The 27,643-nt window shown below is 46.0% G+C and overlaps 1 protein-coding gene across 1 annotated transcript in view; it reads right to left on the bottom strand.

The window, feature by feature from the left end:
* Positions 1-27,643, bottom strand: part of fhip1b (FHF complex subunit HOOK interacting protein 1B) — a 72,532-nt gene that overhangs the window by 30,030 nt on the left and 14,859 nt on the right. The window contains exons 2-6 of the mRNA XM_059646894.1: positions 22,308-22,907; positions 13,515-13,673; positions 9,979-10,065; positions 8,066-8,233; positions 4,994-5,073 (exon numbers count right to left, since the gene is read on the bottom strand). Of these exons, the coding sequence (XP_059502877.1) occupies positions 4,994-5,073; positions 8,066-8,233; positions 9,979-10,065; positions 13,515-13,673; positions 22,308-22,907 (1,094 nt within the window). The remainder of the gene's footprint in view (positions 1-4,993; positions 5,074-8,065; positions 8,234-9,978; positions 10,066-13,514; positions 13,674-22,307; positions 22,908-27,643) is intronic.

Here is a 27,643-nt window from a genome sequence, read left to right as displayed (position 1 = left end):
ACTGGAGGAGGCCAAGGACAGACATGTTGGAGACGAAGCAGGGAGGAGGGAGTTGTGGTGTTGAAATGGATAGTGATCAGGAGATTAGGCTGGCCGCTAAGGGCCAGGCAAAGATGCTCGACGAAACAGTCAACTAGTCTATATTTGGTCTCACCAATGTAGAGGAGACCGCTTTGGGAGCACCGGATGCAGTAGACTAGGTTGGAGGACAGTGCGCAAACATCCCCACCTCTGACCTTATGATGGAGGAAAGGTCATTGATGAAACAGTTGGAGATGGTTGGGCCTAGGACACTACCCTGAGGAACTCCTGCAGAGATGTCCTGGAGCTGAAATTATTGACATCCAACAACCACGACCATTTTACTTCGTGTCATGTATCACTCCAAACACCGGACAATGACCCCCGATTCCCATTGAGTCCAGTTTTGCCAGGGTTTCTTGATGCCACACTCAGTCAAATGCAGCATTTGTGTCAAGGGCTGTCACTCTCACCTCTGGAATTCAGCTGTTTTGTCCATATTTGAACCAAGGCTGTAATGAGGTCAGGAGCTGAGTGGCCCTGGCGGAACCCAAACTGGGCGTCACTGAGCAGGTGCTGCTTGATAACAATGTTACTGACACCTTCCATCACTTTTGATGATTGAGAGTGTACTGATCAGATGATGATTGGCTGGGTAGGATTTGTCCTGCTTTTTTGTGTACAGGAAATACTTGGTCAATTTTCTACATTGTCATGTAGATATCAGCATTGTAACTATAGTGGCAGAGATAATGGGAACTGCAGATGCTGGTGAATCCAAGACAACAAAATGTGAGGCTGGATGAACACAGCAGGCCAAGCAGCATCTCAGGAGCACAAAAGCTGACGTTTCGGGCCTAGACCCTTCATCAGAGAGGGGGATGGGGTGAGGGTTCTGGAATAAATAGGGAGAGAGGGGGAGGCGGACCGAAGATGGACAGAAAAGAAGATAGGTGGAGAGAGTATAGGTGGGGAGGTAGGGAGGGGATAGGTCAGTCCAGGGAAGACAGACAGGTCAAGGAGGTGGGATGAGGTTAGTAGGCAGATGGGGGTGCGGTTAAGGGTGGGAGGAAGGGATGGGTGAGAGGAAGAACAGGTTAGGGAGGCAGAGACAGGCTGGACTGGTTTTGGGATGCAGTGGGTTGAGTGGAGGAGCTGGGCTGGTTGTGTGGTGCGGTGGGGGGAGGGGACGAACTGGGCTGGTTTAGGGATGCAGTAGGGGAAGGGGAGATTTTGAAACTGGTGAAGTCCACATTGATACCATATGGCTGCAGGGTTCCCAGGCGGAATATGAGTTGCTGTTCCTGCAACCTTCGGGTGGCATCATTGTGGCACTGCAGGAGGCCCATGATGGACATGTCATCTAGAGAATGGGAGGGGGAGTGGAAATGGTTTGCGACTGGGAGGTGCAGTTGTTTGTTGCGAACTGAGCGGAGGTGTTCTGCAAAGCGGTCTCCAAGCCTCCGCTTGGTTTCCCCAATGTAGAGGAAGCTATACCGGGTACAGTGGATGCAGTATACCACATTGGCAGATGTGCAGGTGAACCTCTGCTTAATGTGGAATGTCATCTTGGGGCCTGGGATAGGGGTGAGGGAGGAGGTGTGGGGGCAAGTGTAGCATTTCCTGCGGTTGCAGGGGAAGGTGCCGGGTGTGGTGGCCATCTACAATCTGACCCCACCACCCAAGACATTTTTCCATCCCCTCCCCTGTCTGCTTTCCGGAGAGACCACTCTCTCCGTGACTCCCTTGTTCGCTCCACACTGCCCTCCAACCCCACCACACCCGGCACCTTCCCCTGCAACCGCAGGAAATGCTACACTTGTCCCCACACCTCCTCCCTCACCCCTATCCCAGGCCCCAAGATGACATTCCACATTAAGCAGAGGTTCACCTGCACATCTGCCAATGTGGTATACTGCATCCACTGTACCCGGTGTGGCTTCCTCTACATTGGGGAAACCAAGCGGAGGCTTGGAGACCGCTTTGCAGAACACCTCCGCTCAGTTCGCAACAAACAACTGCACCTCCCAGTCGCAAACCATTTCCACTCCCCCTCCCATTCTTTAGATGACATGTCCATCATGGGCCTCCTGCAGTGCCACAATGATGCCACCCGAAGGTTGCAGGGACAGCAACTCATATTCCGCCTGGGAACCCTGCAGCCTAATGGTATCAATGTGGACTTCACCAGTTTCAAAATCTCCCCTTCCCCCACTGCATCCCTAAACCAGCCCAGTTCATCCCCTCCCCCCACTGCACCACACAACCAGCCCAGCTCCTCCACTCCACCCACTGCATCCCAAAACCAGTCCAACCTGTCTCCGCCTCCCTAACCTGTTCTTCCTCTCACCCATCCCTTCCTCCCACCCCAAGCCGCACCCCCATCTACCCACTAACCTCATCTCACCTCCTTGACCTGTCCGTCTTCCCTGGACTGACCTATCCCCTCCCTACCTCCCCACCTATACTCTCTCCACCTATCTTCTTTACTCTCCATCTTCGGTCCGCCTCCCCCTCTCTCCCTATTTATTCCAGTTCCCTCTCCCCATCCCTCTCTCTGATGAAGGGTCTAGGCCCGAAACGTCAGCTTTTGTGCTCCTGAGATGCTGCTTGGCCTGCTGTGTTCATCCAGCCTCACATTTTATTATCTTGGATTCTCCAGCATCTGCAGTTCCCATTATCTCTGATAGTTAACCAGCCAATTCATACCAGGCTAGCCAAATGATTGGGGATTACCACTACGGATGCACATCATCTGTATCGTTCAGGCAAAAGGATTTATTTCTTTTACTTGCGCACATGATGCAGACACCACTATTTACTGCTCATCTTTAATCCGCCCAGAGAACTGTTAAGACTCGCACATGTTGCTGTGGGTTGGAGTCACATGTAGGTCATACCAGATAAGGATGGCAGATTTCCTTTCCAAAAGGACTTTAGTGATGAGATGGGTTTTTACAACAATTGACAGTAGTTACTTGGTCACCATGAGATAAGCTTTTTATTCCATATTTTAATAAAATTCAAACTTGATCTTTTTAAAAAAATTCATTCATGGGACATGACATCACCGGCTAGGCCAGCATTTATTGCCCACTTGCGACTAAGCTTCATGCACATTGCGGTTGGTCTGAAGTCACATGTGGGGTAGGCCAGGCAACGATCATAGAATCCTTCGTGTGGACGCAGGCTATTCAGCCCATCAAGTCTACACTAACCCTCTGAAGAGCAACTCACCCAGACCCTGCCCCAGCCCCTGCCCCTAATGTATCCCTGCACTTTGGCTAATCCATGTAACCTACACATGTTTGGAGACTGTGGGCAATTTAGCATGGCCAATCCACCTAACCTGCACATCTTTGGACTGTGGGAGGAAACCAGAGCACCCGGAGGAAACCCACGCAGACGGGGGAGAATGTGCAAACTCCACAAGGACAGTCACCCGAAGGTCGAATCGAACCTGGGTCCCTGGTGTTGTGAGGCAACAGTGCTAACCACTGAGCTACCATGCCACACTGATGGCAGTTTTCTTCCCTAAAGGACATAGTGAACTACATGAGTTGTTCCCAAGGATTGGCAATGGATTCATGGTCATCATTAGACTCTTAATTCCAGATTTCTGTTAACTTCAAACTTCACCATCTGCCATGATGGCATTCAAAGTCTTGTTCCCAAAGCATTATTAATCTAGTGACATAACCTCCTCATCATTGCACCTTTTCAATGAGGGCGGAGCTATGGATTCAGCCAATCCATGGTGACACCCCATGGCAATAACCTGACCAAACAGTCAACTTGCCTGATTTGTATGGAATCAGTTATTTAAAGTTGACAATCAATACATTTGTGTCAAGCAAAGACCAACCAATCAGCACATTCCACACATGTTACATAACCTGGTCATTCCTCTCTTTCTTTTAGATTGCCAACATCTGCAATTCTGTTTTACTTCTCTCTCTAATGTTTGTTTCTTTGTGTTTCCATCCTGATGAGTGTAAGATAAAAAGCTTCAAATTAACATTTCTTTCTACTAACGTCAGGGTTCTAACTAGTGAGGAAGGAAAACATCAAATTAGGGTGGACTTTACAAAGTAATAAATGTTGGTTGGGATAAGCTGGAAGGAGACAGGGACTGCTGGATAACAGTGGGATGGTATTAAAGAGAGTGCAAATGTAGAGAATAAGAAGATTGCATACAAACAAAGAAAATATTGGCTGTGGGTTGTGTAACTAAACGTCAGGAATATTGGTTCAAATTGTCAGAAACAGTGTTTCTGATTAATTTTCAGACAATTACTGAAAATATTCCCTGAAGATGATGGTGAGTTAAGAGCAAGATAAAGAAAACCAAAAGTAGGTGAGAACAAGATTCAGAATACAAGGAAAAGAGGCTGAAAGCTTTAGGTAAAAATCATAGTGGGAGATGTGAGGAAGTACTTTATTTACACTGTACGTGGTAATGATCTGGAACTAGCTGACAACTGTGTGGTGTGATGGAGATAGAGACAAGGAACAATTTGAAAAGGAAATTGGGCAGGCATTTGAATAAAATACAACTTCAGGGCTATGGGGATGGAATGAGAGTGACTGGTTTGCTACACAGAGGACCAGAACACACTCAGGCTGAATAGCATCCTGCACGAAAAGATTCACTAAATGGAACAGTGAAGTATTTACAAATATGTGCGTCTATCATGACGAGAGGATTGCTAGTTAGGTTGGAATCTGTGAAGAGAGGGTTACCAGAGGGGAAAACCATTTTTGTAAGTCACTGTTTCTCTGTATCTAATCTTACAAGCTAATTTATTATTTTAAATATCTCAATCAAAACAACACCATGCTCTTCCAAAGATTCAAGGGAATAGTTTATCCAATTGCCAACGTGGCTTTAACTGGGCATTCAGCTCAATGTGTGAGCTGAGAGTTGTGTCCTACCTACCTGGAGGTTATGTTACCACACACTGCCAGTTACCTGAGAACAAGCTGGAGCATGATGTCCTCACAGCTGAGGGTCAGCAGGGTCCTGAAGAGACTGAGGGACACCATACAGAGCTGGAAAAGATACACACGATTGGAAACAAACACTAGGAAACTGGAACCACGAAAAACTCAACCTTTTGGTGCCACAGCCACTCACTGGCAAGTGACTCAAGAATCCCCTGGACCTGATCCAAACCCCGCCCACCCGACCCAATCCCCGCCCCTAGGGCCCAAACCCCGCCCCGGAGCGAATCACTAACCCCAGTCCAAACCCCGCCCTAACGGCACATTCACCGCCCCTGGAGGCTAAACCCCGCCCCAGGCCGAAACACCAGCCCCAGTCTAAACTCCGCCCACCCGGCCCAAACCCCGCCCCTGAGATCGAAACACCAGCCCCAGTTCAAACTCCGCCCACCCGGCCCAAACCCCGCCCCTGAGATCAAAACACCAGTCCCAGTCTAAACTCCGCCCACCCGGCCCAAACCCCGCCCCTGAGATCGAAACACCAGCCCCAGTCTAAACTCCGCCCACCCGGCCCAAACCCCGCCCCTGAGATCGAAACACCAGCCCCAGTTCAAACTCCGCCCCTGAAGTTGAAACACCAACCCCAGTCCAAACCCCGCCCTAACGGCACAATCACCGCCCCTGGAGGCTAAACCCCGCCCTAGGCCGAAACACCAGCCCCAGTCCAAACTCCGCCCACCCGGCCCAAACCACGCCCCTAGGTGAAGCACCCGCCATCCTAGCCTGAACCTCGCCATTCATACTGTTACGTCTTTGTACAGTTTCACCAAATGGTATTGTCACAAAATACTGCACGAACAAAGTGTGTGTTAAAACTGAATTCTCCAGTGGGTTTCTCAAACTCTGGGTACTGCAAAGACAGTTACTGCCAGCACGCTATTTGTCAACTACAGTCACTGTTACAATATTGGAAACATTACACACAGTTTACACGTGGCAAAGTGTGATAATGACCAGGAAATCCGTTTTAATGATGTTGGACGATGGATTCATATTAATCAGGAAGGCAGTGAGCACAGTGACTGGATCCATTCCAGTAAGGCCAGGCAGGACTTCAGTTTAATGTCACATCCAAAAGAGAGTGCTGACTTCTGACTGTACAGCATCCCGCAGTACAACACACGGAGACTGTCTGCTCTTTGGACTGAGACCTGAACCCACAATCTTCCCAGTGAAGAAACAATAATATTACCAAATGCCAGACAACAAAGTGTGGAGCTGGATGAACACAGTAGGCCAAGCAGCATTTCAGGAGCACAAAAGCTGATGTTTCAGGCCTAGACCCTTCTCCAGAAAAGGGAGATGTGGAGAGGATTCTGAAATAAATAGGGAGAGAGGGGGAGGCGGACTGAAGATGGATAGAGGAGAAGATAGGTGGAGAGGAGAGTATAAGTGGGGAGGTAGGGAGGGGATATATCAATCCAGGGAGGACAGACAGGTCAGGTGGGTGGGATGAGGTTAGAAGGCAGGAAGTGGAGGTGCAGCTTGAGGTGGGAGGAGGGGATAGGTGAGAGGAAGAACAGGTTAGGGAGGTGGGGACGAGCTTGGCTGGTATTGGGATGCAGTGGGGGAAGGGGAGATTTTGAAGCTGGTGAAATCCACATTGATACCATTGAGCTGCAGGGTTCCCAAGCGGAATATGAACTGATGTTCCTGCAACCTACGGTTGGCATCATTGTGGCACTGCAGGAGGCCCAGGATGGACATGTCGTCTGAGGAATGGGAGGGGGAGTTAAAATGGTTCGCGACTGGGAGGTGCAACTGTTTATTGCGAACCACTCATAGGTGTTCTGCAACGTGGTCCCCAAGCCTCTACTTGGTTTCCCCAATGTAGAGGTAGCCACACTGTGTACAGCGGATGCAGTATACCACATTGGCAGAAGTGCAGGTGAACATGTGCTTGATGTGGAAAGTCATCTTGGGGCCTGGGATGGGGGTGAGGGAGGTGGTGTGGGGGCAAGTGTAGTATTTCCTGCGGTTGCAGGGGAAGGTGCCGGGTGTGGTGGGGAGTGTGCAGCAGAGAACGGAGTCGCGGAGAGAGTGGTCTCTCCGGCAGGCAGACAAGGGGAGGGGATGGAAAAATGTCCTTAGAGGTGGGGTCGGATTGTAGATGGCGGAAATGTCGGAGGATGATACTTTGTATCTGGAGGTTGATGGGGTGGTATGTGAGGGCGAGGGGGATTCTCTTTTGGAGGTTATTGCGGGGGCAGGGTGTGAGGAGTGAGTTGCGGGAAATGCAGGAGACTTGGTCAAGGGCGTTCTCGATCACCGAGGGGTGAAGCTGCGGCCCTTGAAGAACAAGGACATCTGGGATGTGTGGGAGTGGAATGCCTCATCCTGGGAGCAGATGCGGCGGAGGCGAAGGAATTGGGAATAGGGGATGGAATTTTTGCAGGAGGGTGGGTGGGAGGAGGTGTATTCTAGGTAGCTGTGGGAATCGGTGGGCTTGAAACGGACATCGGTTTCTGGGTGGTTGCCTGAGATGGAGAAGGTGCGGGATGTGTTGGAGATGGTCCAGGTGAACTTGAGGTTGGGGTGGAAGGTGTTGGTGAAGTGGATGAACTGTTTGAGCTCCTCTTGGGAGCATGAGGTGGCGCCTATACAGTCATCAATATAATGGAGGAAGAGGTGGGATTTGGGGCCTGTGTAGGTGCAGAAGAGGGATTGTTCCACGTAACCTACAAAGAGGCAGGCATAGCTTGGGCCCATGCGGGTACCCATGGCCTCCCACTTTGTCTGTAGGAAGTGGGAGGAATTGAAAGAGAAGTTGTTGAGGGTGAGGACGAGTTTGGCTAGGCAGATGAGGGTGTCGGTGGAGGGGGACTGGTCGAGTCGGCGGGACAGGAAGAAGCGGCGGGCCTTTAGGCCATCTGCATGGGGTATATTACCCAATGCCCCCTGGCTACTGCCCCTCCAACACAGCTGGCACTCACAGCCCAGCCCAGCCTTGAGCAATGGGTGTTAGGCTGAACCAGGAGGGTGCTATCCATGAGGTTCTTATGCACTCAACTATTCAGAACGTGACCAACTAGAAACTCACCCTGGAGTTGCTGCTGATGCGGCTGATCAGAGTGTCGAGGATCGTGATGTTTTCATGCCGATGCAGGACGATAAAACGTAGGAAGGTTTTGAGAAGTGCCACCTCAGTGATACTGCGCAGGAAGAGGTCCAGGTAGGCTGTACTGGCTATCATTTCCTCAATGGAAGTCTTAGAGATCAGAGTGAATACACAGTCAGCCCAGAAAACCAACATGAAACTAAAAGCTGATTCTACCTCCTTTAACCAGTGCAAATATATAGCCAGCAATTCTGGGACACAGAATGCATCAAACTTAGTGGCTTGCATGTAGAATGGCCCCTGAACCTAGTTACTGATTCAACTTGTAGTAACCTATCAAACCTGGTCCACCAGCCTTGTTGTTAAACAAAGACAGCATGTATTTCTACAGCAATTTCGCATCCTCAGGATGTCCCAAAAAGCTTTACAGCTGATAAACTATTTCAAGTGTGGTGACTGTTGTAGGAATTCCAAAAGATTGTGTTTGCTGTTACAAAAGGGGGAAATTCTCCTTGTTGTCAGTGTGTCAGCTGGCTGTGTTAAAACAAAGAAGCTGGTTTTAAGTTTAATGAAATGTGAGGCTGGATGAATGCAACAGGCCCAGCAGCATCTCAGGAGCAGGAGCACGATATGCTGCTTGGCCTGCTGTGTTCATCCAGCCTCACATTTCATTATCTGGGATTCTCCAGCATCTGCAGTTCCCATTATCACTGGTTTTAAGTTTCCCACTTTTGGATCTGTGCAGTTCGTTAACTAACTAATTTCAAGTTCTAGTTTCCAGTTTAAATTTTAAGATCCATCATTTATCAAATGTTTCCACTCTGCAACAAATTAGGGTATGGAAGTGTTCAGGCACGTCCAATTGAAACAGTCAAGGGGTATTGGATCATTAGTTGATGAGAATAGTGTGCGATGATAATGGGAATTCAGCAGGAGACTGGCACTATGTCATACTGCTTCAGGAGCTGGTGCACACAGGATGGGCCAAATGGTGGCATTCTCTGTCATAGCAACTCTGTTGTTCTATCACCTGCTTCCTGTGTCACAAGGATTCTCAGTATTCAGTGAATGATGAGCATATGTAATTGGGATGTTTCAATGGTGAGATTCGCAATTACCATTCTGAAAAATTGAAAATGGATAGGTTTGACTAAACTGATCAGCTTGGGATTATTGACTAAGTGAGCTACACAGGCTGTGGGGAAACTCAGCACTGACCCTCCGACAGTGTGGCGCTCCCTCAGCACTGACCCTCCAACAGTGCGGCGCTCCCTCAGCACTGACCCTCCAACAGTGCGGCGCTCCCTCAGCACTGAACCTCCGACAGTGCGGCACTCCCTCAGCACTGACCCTCCAGCAGTGCGGCACTCCCTCAGCACCGACCCTCTGACAGTGCGGCACTCCCTCAGCACTGACCCTCCAACAGTGCGGCGCTCCCTCAGCCCTGACCCTCTGACAGTGCGGCGCTCCCTCAGCCCTGACCCTCTGACAGTGCGGCGCTCCCTCAGCCCTGACCCTCTGACAGTGCGGCGCTCCCTCAGCGCTGACCCTCCAGCAGTGCGGCACTCACTCAGCACCGACCCTCTGACAGTGCGGCGCTCCCTCAGCGCTGACCTTCAAACAGTGCGGCGCTCCCTCAGCACTGACCTTCAAACAGTGCGGCACTCCCTGAACAGTGAAACTGCAACTGTGCAAAGTTCGTTTATCAATGGAAGAGTAGGTGTTGTTGTTAGGCTGAGAGGGAGTATTGATGGCAGTTTTGAGAAGATGGACAAGAGGCTCATGCGAGATGACTGAAGGGATTGGATATCAAGCAAAGAAAGATTCCACAGTGAAGTGACAGCAGGCAGGGGGCAGTGCGGACGGCTGGGAGCAGGAGCAGGTCTCAGCCTTACCTTGTGGAGTGCAGGTCCCATAACTGGCACCAGGAACCCATTGTGAACATAATCTACCAACTGCTGCTGCACAAGCGGGTGAGCAACCTAGGGGAGAAAACAAAAATCAAGTGTCTGGTACACAAGATGGAAACCTCAGCGTCAGGATACAAATCCATAACTTTTTCCCCAACAGAATTTGGAATGAAACTATGTTGCCCACAAACTCAGCATGTCCAAAAACACTCCATGCCAACAATGTACTTTTGAACATTAAAACAAAGTACGGAAGAGGCTGGAAATCTGAAATTAAAATGAACAGTACTAGCAATATCCAGCAGCTCAGGAAGCATTGCTGAGGCAGAAACAGAGCTGAAGACTCGGGTAAATAATATTTACGAAAACAAAAACACCTTTTCTCAAAGTTTTGTCTTAGACTTACCAGGACATTCATGAGAAATATGAATGTGAGGGAAATCAAAAGATGCTAATTTCTGAGAGGAGCGTGAATACTGATAGACAGGATTGCTTGGTTTTCACTGCGAAGGCAGTGGAGTTGGAAGTATTCAAGCTCCTGGAACAAACTCATCTTTTCTTCCTTCTGCAGCTGTAGTGGAGGAGAGAGGTTGCAAGGAGCTCTTAAACTGGGAATTTGGTCTGTTTCTCATGGTCATGGCGGTCGTGGCTTGAGCAACCATTCCAGCGTCAATGGATTTGGGTTTGTTCTTTTTCTCTGGTGTCTCAGCAGTATCTGCAATAGTAGTGGACTGAACAATCCCTTGGTCCTTGGGAGTTATCTTGGATGGTCCGTTGGTCCTCGGAGGTCGAGGTCAGCCCCGGTCCTCAAGCGTTGGAACAGTCTCCTGGGTGGTGGGTGCAGTATTGGCAGCAATAAGGCAGCGTTCTGTACCCAGTGAGTGGCAGTGGGGGCTGCTTCAGTGTGCTTGCTCCTCGATGCTGTGGTCTCAGGGGCAGCTTTGGTGGCTGTATAGTAAGGCATGTCCTGTAGCCACTTATGAAATCAAGAAGCACGACTTAACTTTGTATCCGTTATTTCTTTTATACAATGTACGTAATTAAAATAGGACCAGATTACTTATGGTGATTTATAAACATTTTACTGTATTTTCATAAATATATGTAACAATAAATTACAATACGATATAAAAAGTGAACTCTGATATGTGCATTGATCATGGCAGCCCGTGACCTGACACTGCTCCGTAAATCGTTCTGAAGAACTTATGAACTCAGCAATTGTCACTGTTGCATTTAGTATTAAACACACCATGTCTACCCAAATAAAGGGAGCAGCCATAGCATCCTTGCTAGGCTCAATTCTGAGTAGATGCTAAAATAATACCCTTATTTAAACAAGGAGCAGGCAATAAAGTAGGAAACTGGAGACCATAAGGTGTTGAGCTGAATGAACACAGCAGGCAAAGCAGCATCATAGCAGCTGACGTTTTGGGCCTAGACCCTTCTTCAGAATAAGCCCGAAAAGTCAGCCTTCCTGCTCCTCTGATGCTGCTTGGCCTGCTGTGTTCATCCAGTTCTACACCTTGTTATCTCAGATTCTCCAGCATCTGCAGTTCCTACTATTTCCTAAACTGGAGACCATGTTAGTTTAACATCTGTCACTGGGAAATTGTTACAGCCCACTATTAAGGAGGTAGTAACAGGACACTTGGAAATTCAAACTGCAATCCATTAGAGTGAGCTTGGTTTTATAAGGACAAATCCTTTCGGTCAGAGGAATAGAAAGGCAACTTATTATCTAAATGGTGAGAAACTTCAGAGTGCTTTGGTGCAGAGGGATCGGGCTATCCTCCGGCATGAACACAATAAAGTAGTCTGCAAGTTCCATAGGTATTAAAGGAAGGCAAACGAAATGTTTGCATTTATGACGAAGCGATACAGTATAAAAGTAGGGAACGATTACTGCAACTGTAAAGGCAATTACAAGACCATGGTGGGGGTGGGGTTAGGAAATATTATGTACAATTTCGGTTCCCTTTGATTGAAAAGGAATGTATTTACATTGGAGGCCATTCAGAGAAGACTCATTAGATTGTTTCCACAGGAGAAGGGTAAGTTATGAAGATAGATTGAGTAAATTAGGCCTCCACTCTCTGATGTCTAAAAGAATGAGGGGAGATCCAATTGAGATATATACTATGCTAAAGGGATTGACAAAGTAGATGTTTGCTTCCTTGAGACGCAATGTGGAACATGAGGTAATAGTTTTCATATAAGGGATAGCGGATTCCAAACAGCTGAGGAAGAATTACTTTTCTCAAATGGTTGTGAATCTGTGGAAATCACTACTCCAAAGTTCCTTGGATGCTGGGGAATTGAGTAAATTTAAGGAGAAAATAAACAGATTTTAAATTAGTAATGAGTTGAAGGGTTATGGAAAGCGGCAGAAAAGTGGAGTTGAGGCTGAAATAAGATCAGTCATGACTGTATTAAATGGTGCAGCAGGCTCGAGTGGCTGAATTGCCTCCTCCTGCTCCTGGTCCCTATGTTCTTACGTAAAGAGGAGGGAGATATTGATGAACTAGTAATCCAGAACCACAGACTAATATTCTGTGACAGATGTTTGAAACCCATCATGGTAGATGGTGAACTTCTAATTTAATAGAAATCTGGAATTAAAAAAAACTTGCCTAATGGCCACCACATAACCACTATAAATTGTTGTAATAACCCTTCTGGTTCACTTATGTCCCTGAGAGAAGGAAACCAGCCTTCATACCATCTGAGTCCAGACTTGTTCAGATTTACCTCCTATCTCAATAGCTTGAGCGCTGTAGAGGCGACAGTCTCACGCTGCTATAATGCAGTCACAGCACAAGGGGCGTTTGCTGCTAACTGAATACTGCCATCAAGCCAAAAAAATGTTCTGCTTATGACACTAATGAGTAATGTGGTATATGCATTTCAGTACTGGAGATGCTCTGTACATAATCGCATCAACATGTTTACGACAGATACTAAGCTAACTGGCATGTAGTTTCCTGCCTTCTGTCTCTCTGCCTTTTTGAATTAATGAGTTACATTCATATTTTCCAAACTAATGAACCTTGCCTGAATCAGGAGGGATTTCCTGACCCGAGGATGAAGTCATAGGTATCGAGACATTTGTCAGCCGCAGCTCCAACAATTTACTCAGTCCCACTTCCCTGGTGACGATTTTTTAGAGTTCCTCCCTCACTTGCACTTCCTGGTTTGTCGCTGCTTCTGGGATGTTACTTGTATTCTCAATCATGAACAATTAGGTAAATGCCTGTCCCGTTCAACAGTCATCTCCTTATTTTCCACAATCAATTCTCCAGACTAACTTTCAATAGGACTGACTTCTCTAAACATATCAATTATATTCCAGACGCAGAGGTATTCAATCTCCAGAGGTTTTGGTAAAAATCCTGAGACCCGAGATCAGACATCAAGTGAGACTAAACAGGCTGTTGGGTTAAATCCTGCTCCTCTTTCTCATGTTCTTACTGAAAACTGCTAACAGCTGGGATTTGGAACAGCAGCAGTGGGCTCTGTACCTGAATTACAGCATTACAGAATTCCAGCGAGTTCATGAACATAGTGAGTGAGGAGACTCCCATCCAATCCTCACGCCTGAGCGCATGCCAATCATCCCCTCGCACTTCAATCTTTCGAGGTAAAGACGAGTAAAGTGCACTCAGACCCGTGGCCAGCACCTGTAGGAGCAAGGTCAAAGGTTAGAAGTCAAACCACAACAAACATGACACCGAACAGGATCATCTGCTTCCCAATTACCCGTTGGTCAAACCACTAATAGTGTGGGTGCACAGGAGATTTGCTACATAATGTTACAAACATGGTCACACAGGACAGGTCTAGGAAGAAAATGCACAAAAACCTGAGTTATATTACACACAACGTACTACAACGGGGACTACAACCTACCAGCCTGTTCCAAGCATCAGCAGCATTCACACACTTTTGGGAACCAGAGGGATTAGAATTTAATGCTGATCCCTGAGAGCGGTTTGATGCTCAGAAGTAGCGCCATTTAATCAGGTGGACATCTCGCCATACTTCACTTCTGTCCTGATGAAGTTCAAGTACTTCGACCTGCTGCCATAAGGTATCTCTAAGAGGGCAATTACTGGTGACGAGAGGGCTCCAGCCCACTAGCCTGCAGCTGCCAGAAGACAATCCCAAAATGCAATTTTAGAGCAGGTGGATAGAGGTTGGTTTTTTGATTCACTCAGGCAATGTGGGCATTGCTGGCTGGGCCCAACATTTACTGCCTATCCCTAGTTGCCCGTGAGAAGACGGTAGCGAGCCGCCTTCTTGTACCGCTGCAGTCCATGTGCTGCAGGTTGAACCACAATGTCCTTAGGGAGGGAATTCTAGGATGTTCACCTAGGAATGGTGATATATTTCCATGTCAGGATGATGAATGGCTTGGAGGGGGGAACTTGCAGGGGGTTGGTGTTTCCATGTATCTGCTGCCCTTGTCCTTCTAGATGGAAGTGGTCACGTTTTTGGAAGATGCTGTCTAATGAGCCTTGGTGATTTTCTGCAGTGAATATCTTGTAGAGAGACCACAATGTTCTACTGGGCGTTGGTAATGGAGGGAGTGGGATGTTTGCGGATGTGGTGCCAATCAAATGGGCTGCTTTGTCCTGGATGGTGTCAAGCTTCTTGAATGTTGTTGGAGCTGCACCCATCCAGGCAAGTGGGGAGTGTTCCATCACACTCCTGATCTGTGCCCTGTAGATGGTGGACAGGCTTTCGGGAGTCAGGAGATGAGTTACTCACTGCAGGTTTCCTAACCTCTGACCTGCTCTTGTAGATACTGTGTTTACATGGCAGGTCCAGTTCAGTTTCTAGTTGATGACAACACCAATGATGTTGATAAAGAGAATTTAGCGACGGTAATGCCACTGAATGTCAAGGGATAATGGCTAGATTCTCTCTTAAAAACATAAAAACTAGGAGCAGTTCAGCATGACTTCTGACCTGCTACTTCAATGCCATGTTCCCACTTTCTCCAACACCCGTTGATACCTTTAATGTCTAAACATATGTCTTTTTCTTGAATAGTCTGGGATATGACCTCCACATCCTGTGGTCAAGAATTCCACGAGTTCACCACCCTCTGAGTGAAAAAACAGAGTTTCCTCATCTCAGTCCGAAATGATTTCCTACAGATTGGATGATAGCTAATGTAACCTACTATTTAAAAAGTTATCTCAATGCTAAATGGCCAACCCTGTATTTTGAGACTGTTCTCCCTGGTTCTATTATTCAACCAGCAAAATATCCTCCCTGCATCTAACCTGTCCAGCCCTATTAAAATTTTGTCATTTCAATCAAACTCCACCTCATCCTTCTAAATTCTAGTGAATACAGGCTCAGTTGAACCACTCTCTCCTTACAGGACATCCTCCTAGTAAAACTCTGCTGCACTCCCTTTATGGCAAGTATATTCTTTCTCAGTAAGGAGGCCAAAATTGTACGCAATACTCCACGTATGGTCTCACCAAAGCCCTGCATAACTACAGTAAGACATTCCCACTTCTGAACTCAAATCTTCTTGCAATGAAGATCAATACACCATCTGCCCACCTAGCTGCTTGCTGCATGCACTTGTTTACTATCACTGACTGTACAAGGACACCCAGATCTCTTCATGCATCAACACTTCTTCACATATCACCATTTAAATAATATTCTTCCTTTCTGTTTTTCAAACCGGTATAGAACTTTGCTTTTAGCTGTTGTTCTGCATCTGCAATGTGTTTGCCCACTCACTCACTTCTCTAAATCAACTTGGAAGCCTCCTCACCACCTCCTCACAACTCCACCCAGGTTTTTTGTTGTCAGCAAACTGGAAAATGTTGCATCTGTTTTCCTCATTTGGATCATTATAAAGATTGTGAATAGCTGAGGCCCAAACACTGATGTCTGGCCACTTGCTACTGCCTACCATGAGGGAAAAAAAACATTTATTCCCACTCTCAGTTTCCTGTCTGTCAACCAATTCTCAATTCATGTGAAATTATCTCTCCCAATTCTGTGTGCTTTGCTTTTGCACACTAGCCTCTTAAGAGGGACTTTCTCAGGTGCCTTTTCGAAATCCATATACACCACATCCACCTGGTTCTCCCTTATCTATTCTACTAGTTACAACCTCAAAAAACTTCAGTAGATTTATGATTTCCCTTTTATAAACAAACCCATGCTGACTTTGCCTAATCCCCTTAAAGTTTTCTAAAAGTTCTGTTACCACATCTTTTATAATAGATTCTAGCATGTTCCCCCACTACTGATGTTAGGCTAGCTGGTCTGTAATTCTGTACTATCTCTCCCTCCCTTTTTAAACAGTGAAGTCACATTAGCCACCCTCCATTCCTTAGGAACTGTTCTAGAGTCTAGAGCATTTTGGGCGATGATCACTGAAGCATCCAATATTTCCACGACCGCCTCCTATAGTACTCTGGGATGTAGATTATCAAGCCCTAGAGATATGTCACCCTTTAACCCCATTAACTTTCTCAGCAATGTTTTCTTACTTATGTTGATTTCCTTCAATGCCTCACTCTCACTAGAACCTTGGTTCTTTAACATTTCTGGGAGGTTATTCACAATCTCTTTTGTAAAGACAGAACCAAAGCGTGTTCATTCTTTTCTGCCCATTCTTTGTTCATTATTCTTTCCCACCATTTCTGATTGTAAGGGATCTACATTTCTCTTTACTAAATTTTTTCACTTCAAATGTTTACAGATGCTTTTACATTCAGTTTTCGTATTCCCTGCAAGTTTACACTTATTCCCTAATTTCCCCCTCTTGATCAATCTCTTTGTCTTCTACTGCTGAATTCTAAACTGCTCTCAGCTCTCAAGTTTCCTTCAGAGGTAGTAGGAACTGCAGATGCTGCAGGATCTGAGATGACATGGTGTAGAGCTGGATGTACATAGCAGGCCTGTGTTCATCCAGCTCTACACTGCATTATCTCAGGTTTGCTGCTTGTTTTTGGATTTTTATCTGCCACCATTTTGGGTCTAATATTATCCCAATTTTGTTTTAATATAGAACATGGAGCAGTATAGCACAGGAACAGACCTTTTGGCCCACGGCCCACAATTTGACACCAAATTAGACAAATCCCTTCTGCTTGCCCTTGGCCCATATTCTTGCATTCATGCATATTCACGTGTTTATCTATAAATCCCTTAAACACCCCTATTGTATCTGCCTCCAACACAATCCCTGGCAACGCATTCCAGACCCTCCAATCTGTGTGAAAAACTTGCCCCTTACATCTCTGTTGAACTTTTCCCTCTCACCTTAGATGCATGCCCGCCCTTGTATAAGACGTTTCAGCTCTGGGAAAAAGATTCTGACGGTCAACCCCATCTATGCATCTCATAATTTTATAGACTTCTATCAAATCTCCCCTCAGCCTCTGCCTCTACAGAGAAAATAACCGGAGTTTTTCTAGTCTCTCCTCTCCGCTCATACCCTCTAATCTACCCAACTACATTATTTAAATATATCACAAACAGCAAAGGTCCCAGTACGGACCTCTGTCATTTTATGGGCCATGGTTGAGTCACCTTTCCTGTTTTATTTCTGCACCAATTTGGAATGAAGAATTGTTGTAATTCAGGCATACATTCCTGAAGTATTAGCCATTGCCTATTCAATGTCAACCCCTTTTAGTAAGGTTCTCTAATACATCCTTCCCAATTTGCGCCTCAAATCCTTATTATGCTCTTTATTTAGGTTCAGAAGACTAGTTTCAGATTCAACTTCTTCACTCTCTATCTAAATGAATAATTATATGACATTGTGGTTGTTTCTTCCGAACTACACCCTGCACATGGTGACTGTTAATTAACATTTTCTCATTGCACAATACCAAGGCTGGAATAGCCTCCTCTCCAGTGGGCTCTTCAAAGTATTGGCCTAAAACAATCCTCCTCCACAATATTATTGCTAGTTCGGTTGTCCGGTCTATATGTAGATTAAGGTCACCTATGATTACCATAAGACCATAAGACATAGAAGTGGAAGTAAGGCCATTCAGCCCATCAAGTCCACTCTGCCATTTAAATCATGGCTGATGGGCATTTCAACTCCACTTCCCTGCACTCTCCCCGTAGCCCTTGATTCCTTCTGAGGTCAAGAATTTGTCGATCTCTGCCTTGAAGGCATCCAACGTCCCGGCCCCCACTGTACTCCGTGGCAATGAATTCCACAAGCCCACCACTCTCTGGCTGAAGAAATGTCATCTCATTTCAGTTTTAAATTTACCCCCTCTAATTCTAAGGCTGTGCCCACGGGTCCTAGTCTCCCCGCCTAACGGAAACAACTTCCTAGCCCCACCCCTTCTAAGCCATACATTATCTTGTAAGTTTCTACTAGATCTCCCCTCAACCTTCTAAACTCTAATGAGTACAATCCCAGGATCCTTAGCCATTCATCGTATGTTAAACCTACCATTCCAGGGATCATCCGTGTGAATCTCCGCTGGACATGCTCCAGGGCTAGTATGTCCTTCCCGAGGTGTGGGGCCCAAAATTGGACACAGTATTCTAAATGGGGCCTAACTAGAGCTTTATCAAGCCTCAGAAGCACATCGCTGCTTTTATATTCCAACCCTCTTGAAATAAACGACAACATTACATTCACTTTCTTAATTACAGACTCTACCTGCAAGTTAACTTTTAGAGAATCCTGGACCAACACTCCCAGATCCCTTTGTACTTCTGCTTTGCGAATTTTCTGACCATTTAGAAAATAGTCCACGCCTGTATTCTTTTTTGCAAAGTGCAAAACCTCACATTGAATTTCATCAGCCATTTCCTGGACCACTCTCCTAAACTGTCTAAATCTTTCTGCAGCTTCCCCACCTCCTCAGTACTACCTGCCTGTCCACCTATCTTTGTATCATCGGCAAACTTCACCAGCATGCCGCCAGTTCCCTTCATCCAGATCATTAATATATAAAGTGAACAGCTGCGGCCCCAACACAGAACCCTGCGGGACACCACTCGTCACCGGTTGCCATTCCAAAAAAGAGCCTTTTATCCCAACTCTCTGCCTTCTGTCAGACAGCCAATCCTCAATCCAAGCCAGTAGCTCACCTCGAACACCATGGGCCCTCACCTTGCTCAGCAGCCTCCCGTGAGGCACTATATCAAAGGCCTTTTGGAAGTCTAGATAGATAACATCTACTGGGTTTCCCTGGTCTAACATACTTGTTAACTCTTCAAAGAATTCTAACAGGTTTGTCAGGCACAACCTCCCCTTACTAAATCCATGCTGACTTGTTCTAATCTGACCCTGCACTTACAGGAATTTAGAAATCTCGTCCTTAACAATGGATTCTAGAATTTTACCAACTACCGAGGTTAGGCTAATCGGCCTATAATTTTCCATCTTTTGCCTTGATCCTTTCTTAAACAAGGGGGTTACAACAGCGATTTTCCAATCATCTGCGACTTTCCCTGACTCCAATGACTTTTGAAAGATCACAACCAACATCTTCGGTATTTCCTCAGCCACCTCCCTCAGAACTCTAGGATGTAGCCCATCGGGGCCAGGAGATATATCAATTTTTAGATCTTTTAGCTTTTCTAGCGCTTTCTCTTTTGTAATGCCTACCATACTCAACTCTGTCCCCTGGCTCTCCCTAATTGTTGGCATACTAATGTCTTCCACTGTGAAGACTGACGCAAAGTACTTATTAAGTTCTTCAGCTATTTCCTTATCTCCCACCACTAGTCTTCCAGCATCAATTTGGAGCGGCCCAATATCTACTTTTGCCTCTCGTTTGTTTCTTATGTATTGAAAGAAGCTTTGACTATCATTTCTAATATTACTAGCTAGCCTACCTTCATATTTGATCCTCTCCTTCCTTATTGCTCTCTTTGTTATCCTCTGTTTGTTTTTGTAGCCTTCCCAATCTTCTGATTTCCCAGTGCTCTTGGCCACTTTATAGGCTGTCTCTTTTTCTTTGATACATTTCCTGACTTCCTTTGTTTAATCCCCACCCCGGATAATCTTTCTTTTCTTTGGGATGAACCTCTATACCTTTATAGTACCCATCTCCTTTTTCCTGTTTAATGCTTTCTCATACATAAATGCTACTGTTTGGGGCCTATAGACAACCATAAAGACAGTTTCTATCCCCTAACTCCACCCACACAGAGATCATGAGTTTCCAAGCCAATATCCTTCCTCACTACTGTGTTGAGTCCACTTTTACAATGCTACCTCAACCCTCCTTGATAACAAAGTGTAGAGCTGGATGAACACAGCAGGCCAAGCAGCATCGTAGGAGCACAAAAGCTGACGTTTCAGGCCTAGACCCTTCATGAGGTCCTTCCTAAATCCTGAATACCGCTCAGGGGGTCAGTTTCTATCCTTGGTTAACTGCAATCATGTCCCTGTGATTGAAACTATAACTGTATCGTAATCCTGTATCTATCTGTATTGCTAATTCAATTACCTTATTGTGAATGCACTGTACACATTGCCTTTAGCCTTGTCTTTTTAACTCGTTAGCTATTATGGTCTTATTTTGCACTATGCCCCACTTATTTTTCACCCTTTGTTTTCTTCTGCCTTCTATTTTTGCTTTTGACTATTCCATCTTCCATTTCTAACTTGTTTCCCCTTCTGTGTCTCCCTGCTCAGGTTCCTATCCCCTGCCATTCTGGTTGCTTGCTGGAAATGGTGATTTTTTTGTGATTGTTCGGAGTGAATGTCATTTGCTACTTGTTGGCCCAATCCTAGATATTGTTCAGACCTTGCTGCATATCAATAAAATAAATTAAAAACATTGCAGATGTAGGAAATCTGGAATACCACAATACTGATATACTTGCTGCACGTCCATTGTTGTTTTAGACGACCTTAATGATTTCTCTGTCTGGGGAAAAACCCCTTGCTCCTTCACTGTAATGGGTTTGAGGATTTGGTTTTGAGATACATCAATAATAAAAAAATTTCCAAAGAATGAGCTGAACATTAATCTCAATGTAGAGTGGCTGTAATAAACGGATGAAAGAAATTCAGCAACCAAAGAAATATGTGTATTTTTATAACACCTTTCAGAATCTCAGCACTTGTTAACAGTGTTTTACAGCCAAGCACACATGGGAAATGACTCAGCCAGTTTAAGAATAAAAAGGTGTCCAAGATGTTTGACATCAGCCGGTGAACAAGGAAATGGATGTGGTTCTGCAGGATGACAGGTTTATACTTGTAAACTCCAATATAGCTGCAATCTCAGTCCAGTCGCCAGCAGGCACTGGTGTCAGGAAGTGCTTGTGTCTGCCTCTCAAACGCTAAAGGAACACTCCCTGTTGGCCACTTACTGGAACCGCCCAGGAGATTCCAAACATTCCAAACCACTCCCAACACACCAGAAGAGACTTGAGCCATGACTCCACTGGGGAAGCAGTCTGTGATTAACACTGGGCTGTTTCATTCGTCAGCACAGAGCTCAAAGGCACAGATCCAACCTTCACCAACGAGGGGAGTTAGCACATTAAAGGCTATACACAGCAGCTAGCTTGTTGGCACCATGCTAAAATAAATGTGCTCCACCTTCCACACCCTTCCAACAACCCCTCCCAACCTCCCACCATGAAAAACAGGGTCACAGAGGTCAGCAAAGATCCCACATTGGATACCAGCTCTGTGTTTGTTTAGCTGATATCTAACAAAATCACTGATCAGTGAAAAGTCAGAGAGCGAGTGTGGCTTTGATTTGATTTATTATTCTTACACGTGCCTGGGAACAGTGAAAAGTTCCATTTGTACAGCATAAAGACATGTGAACTGGTTTAGAAGAAGCCTGGACTGGGCTGCAGAAACACAAGATCTGGCAGTTCCCAATGTGAAATGTGCAGTTGGATGAGTTGTAGAGACAGCTGGAACAGGAAGAGCCCAGCTCCTTGATGATCATATCCTTGCTGCAATGCTCATCAAAGCCCTCCCTTCTCCACAGGGGAGTGACATGCCTCTCAGCATCCCAGCCGACCGCGAGACATCCCCTGTGCCCTTCCCTCTCAGGCAGCGATACTGCCTCCAACTCACCCTCACTGGTAACAAAGTGTGAAGCTGGATGAACACAGCAGGCCAAGCAGCAGCTCAGGAGCACAAAAGCCGACGTTTCAGGCCTAGACCCTTCATCAGATGAAGGGTCTAGGCCCGAAACGTCAGCTTTTGTGCTCCTGAGATGCTGCTTGGCCTGTGTTCATCCAGCCTCACATTTTATTATCTTGGATTCTCCAGCATCTGCAGTTCCCATTATCTCTGATCACCCTCATTGGTAGGCACTCACCGGGCAGAAGTAGGAATTCTCAGCGATGTATCTCCCCACAGTATCATTTTCTGCAGAGATAGCCATGATGAGGAGCAGTGCATCGCGTGCTTGTTGTCCAATCAGACCATCCCGATGGATAAAGGGGACCAGAATAGAAAAGATGAGGAGCTTTGCTGGGCCCTGGTTGGTCTGGCTATGAAAGAAGAGTTCCAGGATGGAAGGCTCCTTGGCCAGAGACACACAGATCTGGTTGAGAAGCAGCACCAGGTTGTTCTCCACTACTGGGGAACGTGGTTCCACACAAGCACTCAGCAACCGCATCAAGGGCATGAGGATAGGCTTATGTCGCAGCAGCTGCTGATGGGACTGACTGACCAGCAGCTCATACAGCTTCAGCTGCTCAATTTTCTTGTCATCACTGAATTGCCAGTGCAGGTTCCAGCTCAGCAACTTTTCCAGGATTCCTTCCACAATCACGAGCTCCAGAATGGGACCAATCCCTGTATCGTCCTGTGGCCTCTCCTCTGCCAACAGGTACATCATTTGATCGGTATAATTACGGACTGCGCTCACTTCATCCACTGTTCGTGAGTCCTGCCGCTCCAGAATACGACTCACCTGCAACACAACCCAATACAGGTCAAAGGTTCAGCCTCAGTTAGAAGAGGAAGCCATTCAGCCACACAGTCACAGAGTCATACAGCATGGAAACTGACCCTTCAATCCAATTTGTCCATGCTGATCAAGCTTCCCAAACTAAACCAGTCCCACCTGCCTGCAATTAGCCCTATCCCATTAAATCTTTCCTATGCATGGACTTTGTTCAAATGTTTTCTATAGGATCCCTAACAGTGTGGAAACAGGCCCTTTGGCCTATCAAGTCCACACTGACCCTCAGAGAATCACACCCAGACCTATCCTACTATAACCCACCTAATCCACACATCCCTGAACACTACAGGCAATTTAGCATGGCCAATCCACCTAACCTGCACACCTTTGGACTGTGGAAGGAAACTGGAGCACCCGGAGGAAACCCATGCAGACACGGGGAGAATGTGCAAACTCCACGCAGACAGTCGCCCAAGTATGGAATCAAACCTGGGTCCGGGGGCTGTGAGGCAGCAGTGCAAACCAGTGTGCCACCCTTAAATGTCTTCTAAGTGTTGTAACTGTATTTGCATCTTCCACTTCCTCTGGCAGTTCATTCCACACATGAATCACTCTGTGTGAAAGCCTTGCCCCACAGATCCCTTTTAAGTCTCCCTCCTTTCACCTTAAAAATATGCCACTAGTTTTGAATTCACCTACCTTAGGGAAATGACCTTTGCTATTCTTTGGGTTGAGGTCAGGAACAAGAAAGGAGCAGTCACTTTGTTGTTTTTTTTTTACAGACCCCCTAATAGTTGCAGAGAAGGAGGGGAGCAGATTGGGAGGCAGATACTGGAAAGATGCTGAAGTCACAGGGTTATAGTCATGGTGACTTCAACTTTCCAAATATTGACTGGAAACATTTTAGCTGTAATAGTTTAGATGGAGCAGATTTTGTCCAGTGTGTTCAGGAAGGATTCCTGACACAGAATGTAGATAGACCAACACGAGGAGAGGCCAGTTTGGATTTGATGATTGGCAATGAACCGGGCCAAGTGTGAGACCTGTTGGTAGGAGAGCATTTTGGCGGTAGCGATCATAACTTTGTTTCTTTCACGATAGTCATGTATAAGGATAGGTACATACGGCAGTGTAAAGTTTATAATTGAGGGAAGGGTAATTACAATTCAGTTAGGCAAGAACTGGGTAGCATAAATTGGAAAGAGATGCTGTCAGAGAAGAGCATCACAGAAATGTGGAGATTGTTTAAGGAATGCAGACTGCATGTGCTTGATATGTTTGTCCCGAGCAGGCAGGGAAGATGTGGTCGAGTAAGGGAGCCACAGTTCTTGAGAGAGGTCGAACGACTGGTTAAGAAGAAGAAGGAGGCTTATGTAAGGTTTAGGAAAAGTGGAACAGAAAAGGCTCAAGAGGGATACAAGTTAGCCGGAAAGGAGCTGAAGCAAGGGCTTAGAAGAGCTATAAGGGGGCATGAGAAAACATTGGCGGGTAAGATCAAGGAAAACTCCAAGGCTTTTTACACGTACGCGCAGAATAAGAGAATGACCAGAGAAAGAATACGGCCAATCAAGGATTGTAAAAGCAATTTATGCACAGAGCCTACAGAGACAGGAGAGATAAGAGGGAATACTTTTCTTCAGTCTTCACAACTGAGAGGGACCTAGTTGTAGAGAAAGACATTGTGAAACAGGCAGATAGGCTACAGGAGGTTGATGCTAGTAAAGAAGATGTGCTAGGAATTCTGAGCAAGTTGAAGATAGATAAATCCCCCAGGCTTGTTGGGATTTATCCAAGGGTTCTATAGGAAGCGAGGGATGAGATCGCAGGGCCTCTGGCGATGATCTTTTCATTCTCACTGTCCGTGGGTATAGTGCCACAAGATTGGAAAGAAGCAAACGCCATTCCCTTGTTCAAAAAAGGGAACAGGGATAACCCCAGAAATTACAGGCCAGTCAGTCTTACGTCAGTGGTGGGCAAATTATTGGAAAGGGCTCCGAGAGACAGGATTTAGGATCACTTGGAAAGGCACAGTTTGCTTCATGATAGTCAGCATGGATTTGTGAGGGGTAGATCATGCCTCACAAACCTTATGGAGTTCTTTGAAGAGGTGACCAACGCGTGGATGAAGGTGGAGCAGTGGATGTGGTATACATGGATTTAAATAAGGTGTTTGATAAGGTTCTCCATGGTAGGCTCATGCAGAAGGTAGGGAGGCATGGGATAGGGGGAAATGTGGCAGATTGGATTCAGAATTGGCTGACCCTTAGAAGACAGAAGGTGATAGCGGATAGAGTATATTCAACATGCTGTTCAGTTACGAGTGGTGTACCACAAGGATCTGTTCTGGGTCCTCTTCTATTTGTGATTTTTGTAAATGATTTGGATGAAGGAGTGAAAGGGTGGATTAGCAAACTCGTGGATGATATGGAGGTGGGTCACATTGTGGACAGTGCAAGGGCTGTTCTAGGTTACAAAGGGACATTGATAGAATGCAGAGCTGGGCTGAGAAGTGGCAGATGAAGTTTAACCCTGAAAAGTGTGAGGTGATTCATTTTGGAAGGACAAACTTGAAAGCAGAATACAGGGCTAACAGAAAGATTCTTGGTAGTGTGGAGGAGCAGAGGGATCTCAAGGCTCCTGTCCACAGTTCCCTGAGAGCTGCCACCCAGGTGGCTAGAGTTGTTAAGAAGGCATATGGTATGTTAGCTTTCATTAATAGAGGGGCTGAGATTAAGAGCCGTGAAGTAATGCTCCAGCTGTACAAAAGCCTGGTTCAGCCACATCTGCAGTATTGTGTCCAGTTCTGGTCACCCCATTACAGGAAAGAAGTGGAAGCATTAGAAAAGCTGCAGAGGAGATTTACCAGGATGTTGTCTGGAATGGAGGAACAAGGAAAGGTTGAGAGAGCTCGGCCTTTTCTCTTTAGAATGACGAAGGATGAGAGGTGACTTGATAGAGGTGTACAAAATGATCAGAGGTATAGACAGCCAGAGACTTTTTCCTAGGGTGGAGGTAGCTTTTACGAGGGGAAATAGTTTTAAAGCAAAAGGAGGTAGATATAGGGGAGATGTCAGAGGTAGGTTCTTTAGCCAGAGAGTGGTCGGGGCATGGAATACATTGCCAGAGAGAGTAGTGGAGTCGGCTTCATTCGAGGCATTTAAGTGGCTATTAGATCGGCATATGGGTGATAGTATAAGGTAATGTTGGAGGTTAGATAGACCTTAGGTTTAGGGTAACGGTTCAGCGCAACATCGTGGGCCTAAAGGGCCTGTACTGTGCTGTACTGTTCCATGTTCTATTCACCCTATCTGTTCCCATAATGATTTTCCAAACCTCTATACGGTGACCTCTCAGCCTCCCATGCTCCACTGAAAAAAGTCTCAGCCTATCCTTATAACTCAAACCCTCCAGTCATAGAACATAGAACAATACAGCGCAGAACAGGCCCTTCGGTCCTCAATGTTGCGCCGACCTGTGAACTAATCTAAGCCCCTCCCCCTTCACTATCCCATCATTATCCATATGCTTATCCAAGGACTGTTTCAATGCCCCTAATGTGGCTGAGTTAACTACATTGGCAGGCAGAGCGTTCCATACCCTTACCACTCTCCGAGTAAAGAACATGCCTCTGACATCTGTCTTAAATCTATCACCCCTCAATTTGTAGCTATGCCCCCTCATACAAGCTGAAGTCATCATCCTCGGAAAAAGACTCACTGTCCACCCTATCTAATCCTCTGATCAGCTTGTATGTCTTGGCAAAATTCTGGTAAATCTTTTCTAGAACCATTTCCAATTTGAAAATATCCTTCCTATAGCAGGACAACCAGCTAAGTGGCCTCAACAATGTCCTGTACAACCTCAATATTACGTCCCAAATCCTATACTCAAGGCAAGCATGCTAAATACCTTACCACCCTGTCCACCTGTGATTCAACTTTCAAGGAACTACGTATCTGAACCCCTCGGTTTCTCTGTTCACCCCACCACCCAGGGCCCTACCATTAACTGTATAAGTCCTGCCCTTGTTACTTTTACCAAAAGGCAATGCTTCACATGTATCTCCATCATTCATGGATTCCTTCATTAGATCATGGCTGAGCCCCATCTGTGTTTCACCTCTCAGGTCTGGAAATATTAGTACAATTACTCAACAAATGCCCTCTAGATCAAGTACAATGTTCCCGTAATTGTTCAGTTATTTCTGATATCTGTCTGTTAGCTTTCTGTATTTTTAGTAGAGGGACTCATTTTTCCTCTCTCTCTTACCGTCTAATTGTTAGTTCTTTATCTTTGATAAAATAATGAATACAATTCTGGACAACTTTCTTCAAGCTAGAACTTAAAAGATGCAAAGGAGATTTACTAGAGAAGAAGAGCTTCAGCTCCTGTGGTCATCAGAGAAGCTGCGATTGTTCTCCTTAAGGGAGAGAAGGTAATAAGGAGTATGAAGGTAATGAAGTGTCTGACAGAATTCTTCAAAGTTATGAGGAGTGAACTGGAGAAACTAGGAATTGAAATGATAACAGAAAGAGAGAGATTCACATTAATTAACAAAAGAACCATGGTGACTTATCTTTTATTCACTAATGGGGCATGGGTGTCACTGGCAGGGCCCAGCAATTTATTACCCATCCCTAGTTGTCCTTGAGAAAGTGGTGGTGAACTCAGCAGTCCATGTGCCGTACGTTGATCCACAATACATTGTGGAAGAGAATTCTAGGATTTTGACCCTGTGACAC

Source organism: Stegostoma tigrinum, chromosome 6 (assembly GCF_030684315.1).
Source record: "Stegostoma tigrinum isolate sSteTig4 chromosome 6, sSteTig4.hap1, whole genome shotgun sequence".
Taxonomy (NCBI): Eukaryota; Metazoa; Chordata; class Chondrichthyes; order Orectolobiformes; family Stegostomatidae; genus Stegostoma; species Stegostoma tigrinum.
The sequence above is the reverse complement of the archived record's forward strand: the minus strand, read 5'-3'. Positions and strand labels throughout refer to the sequence as shown.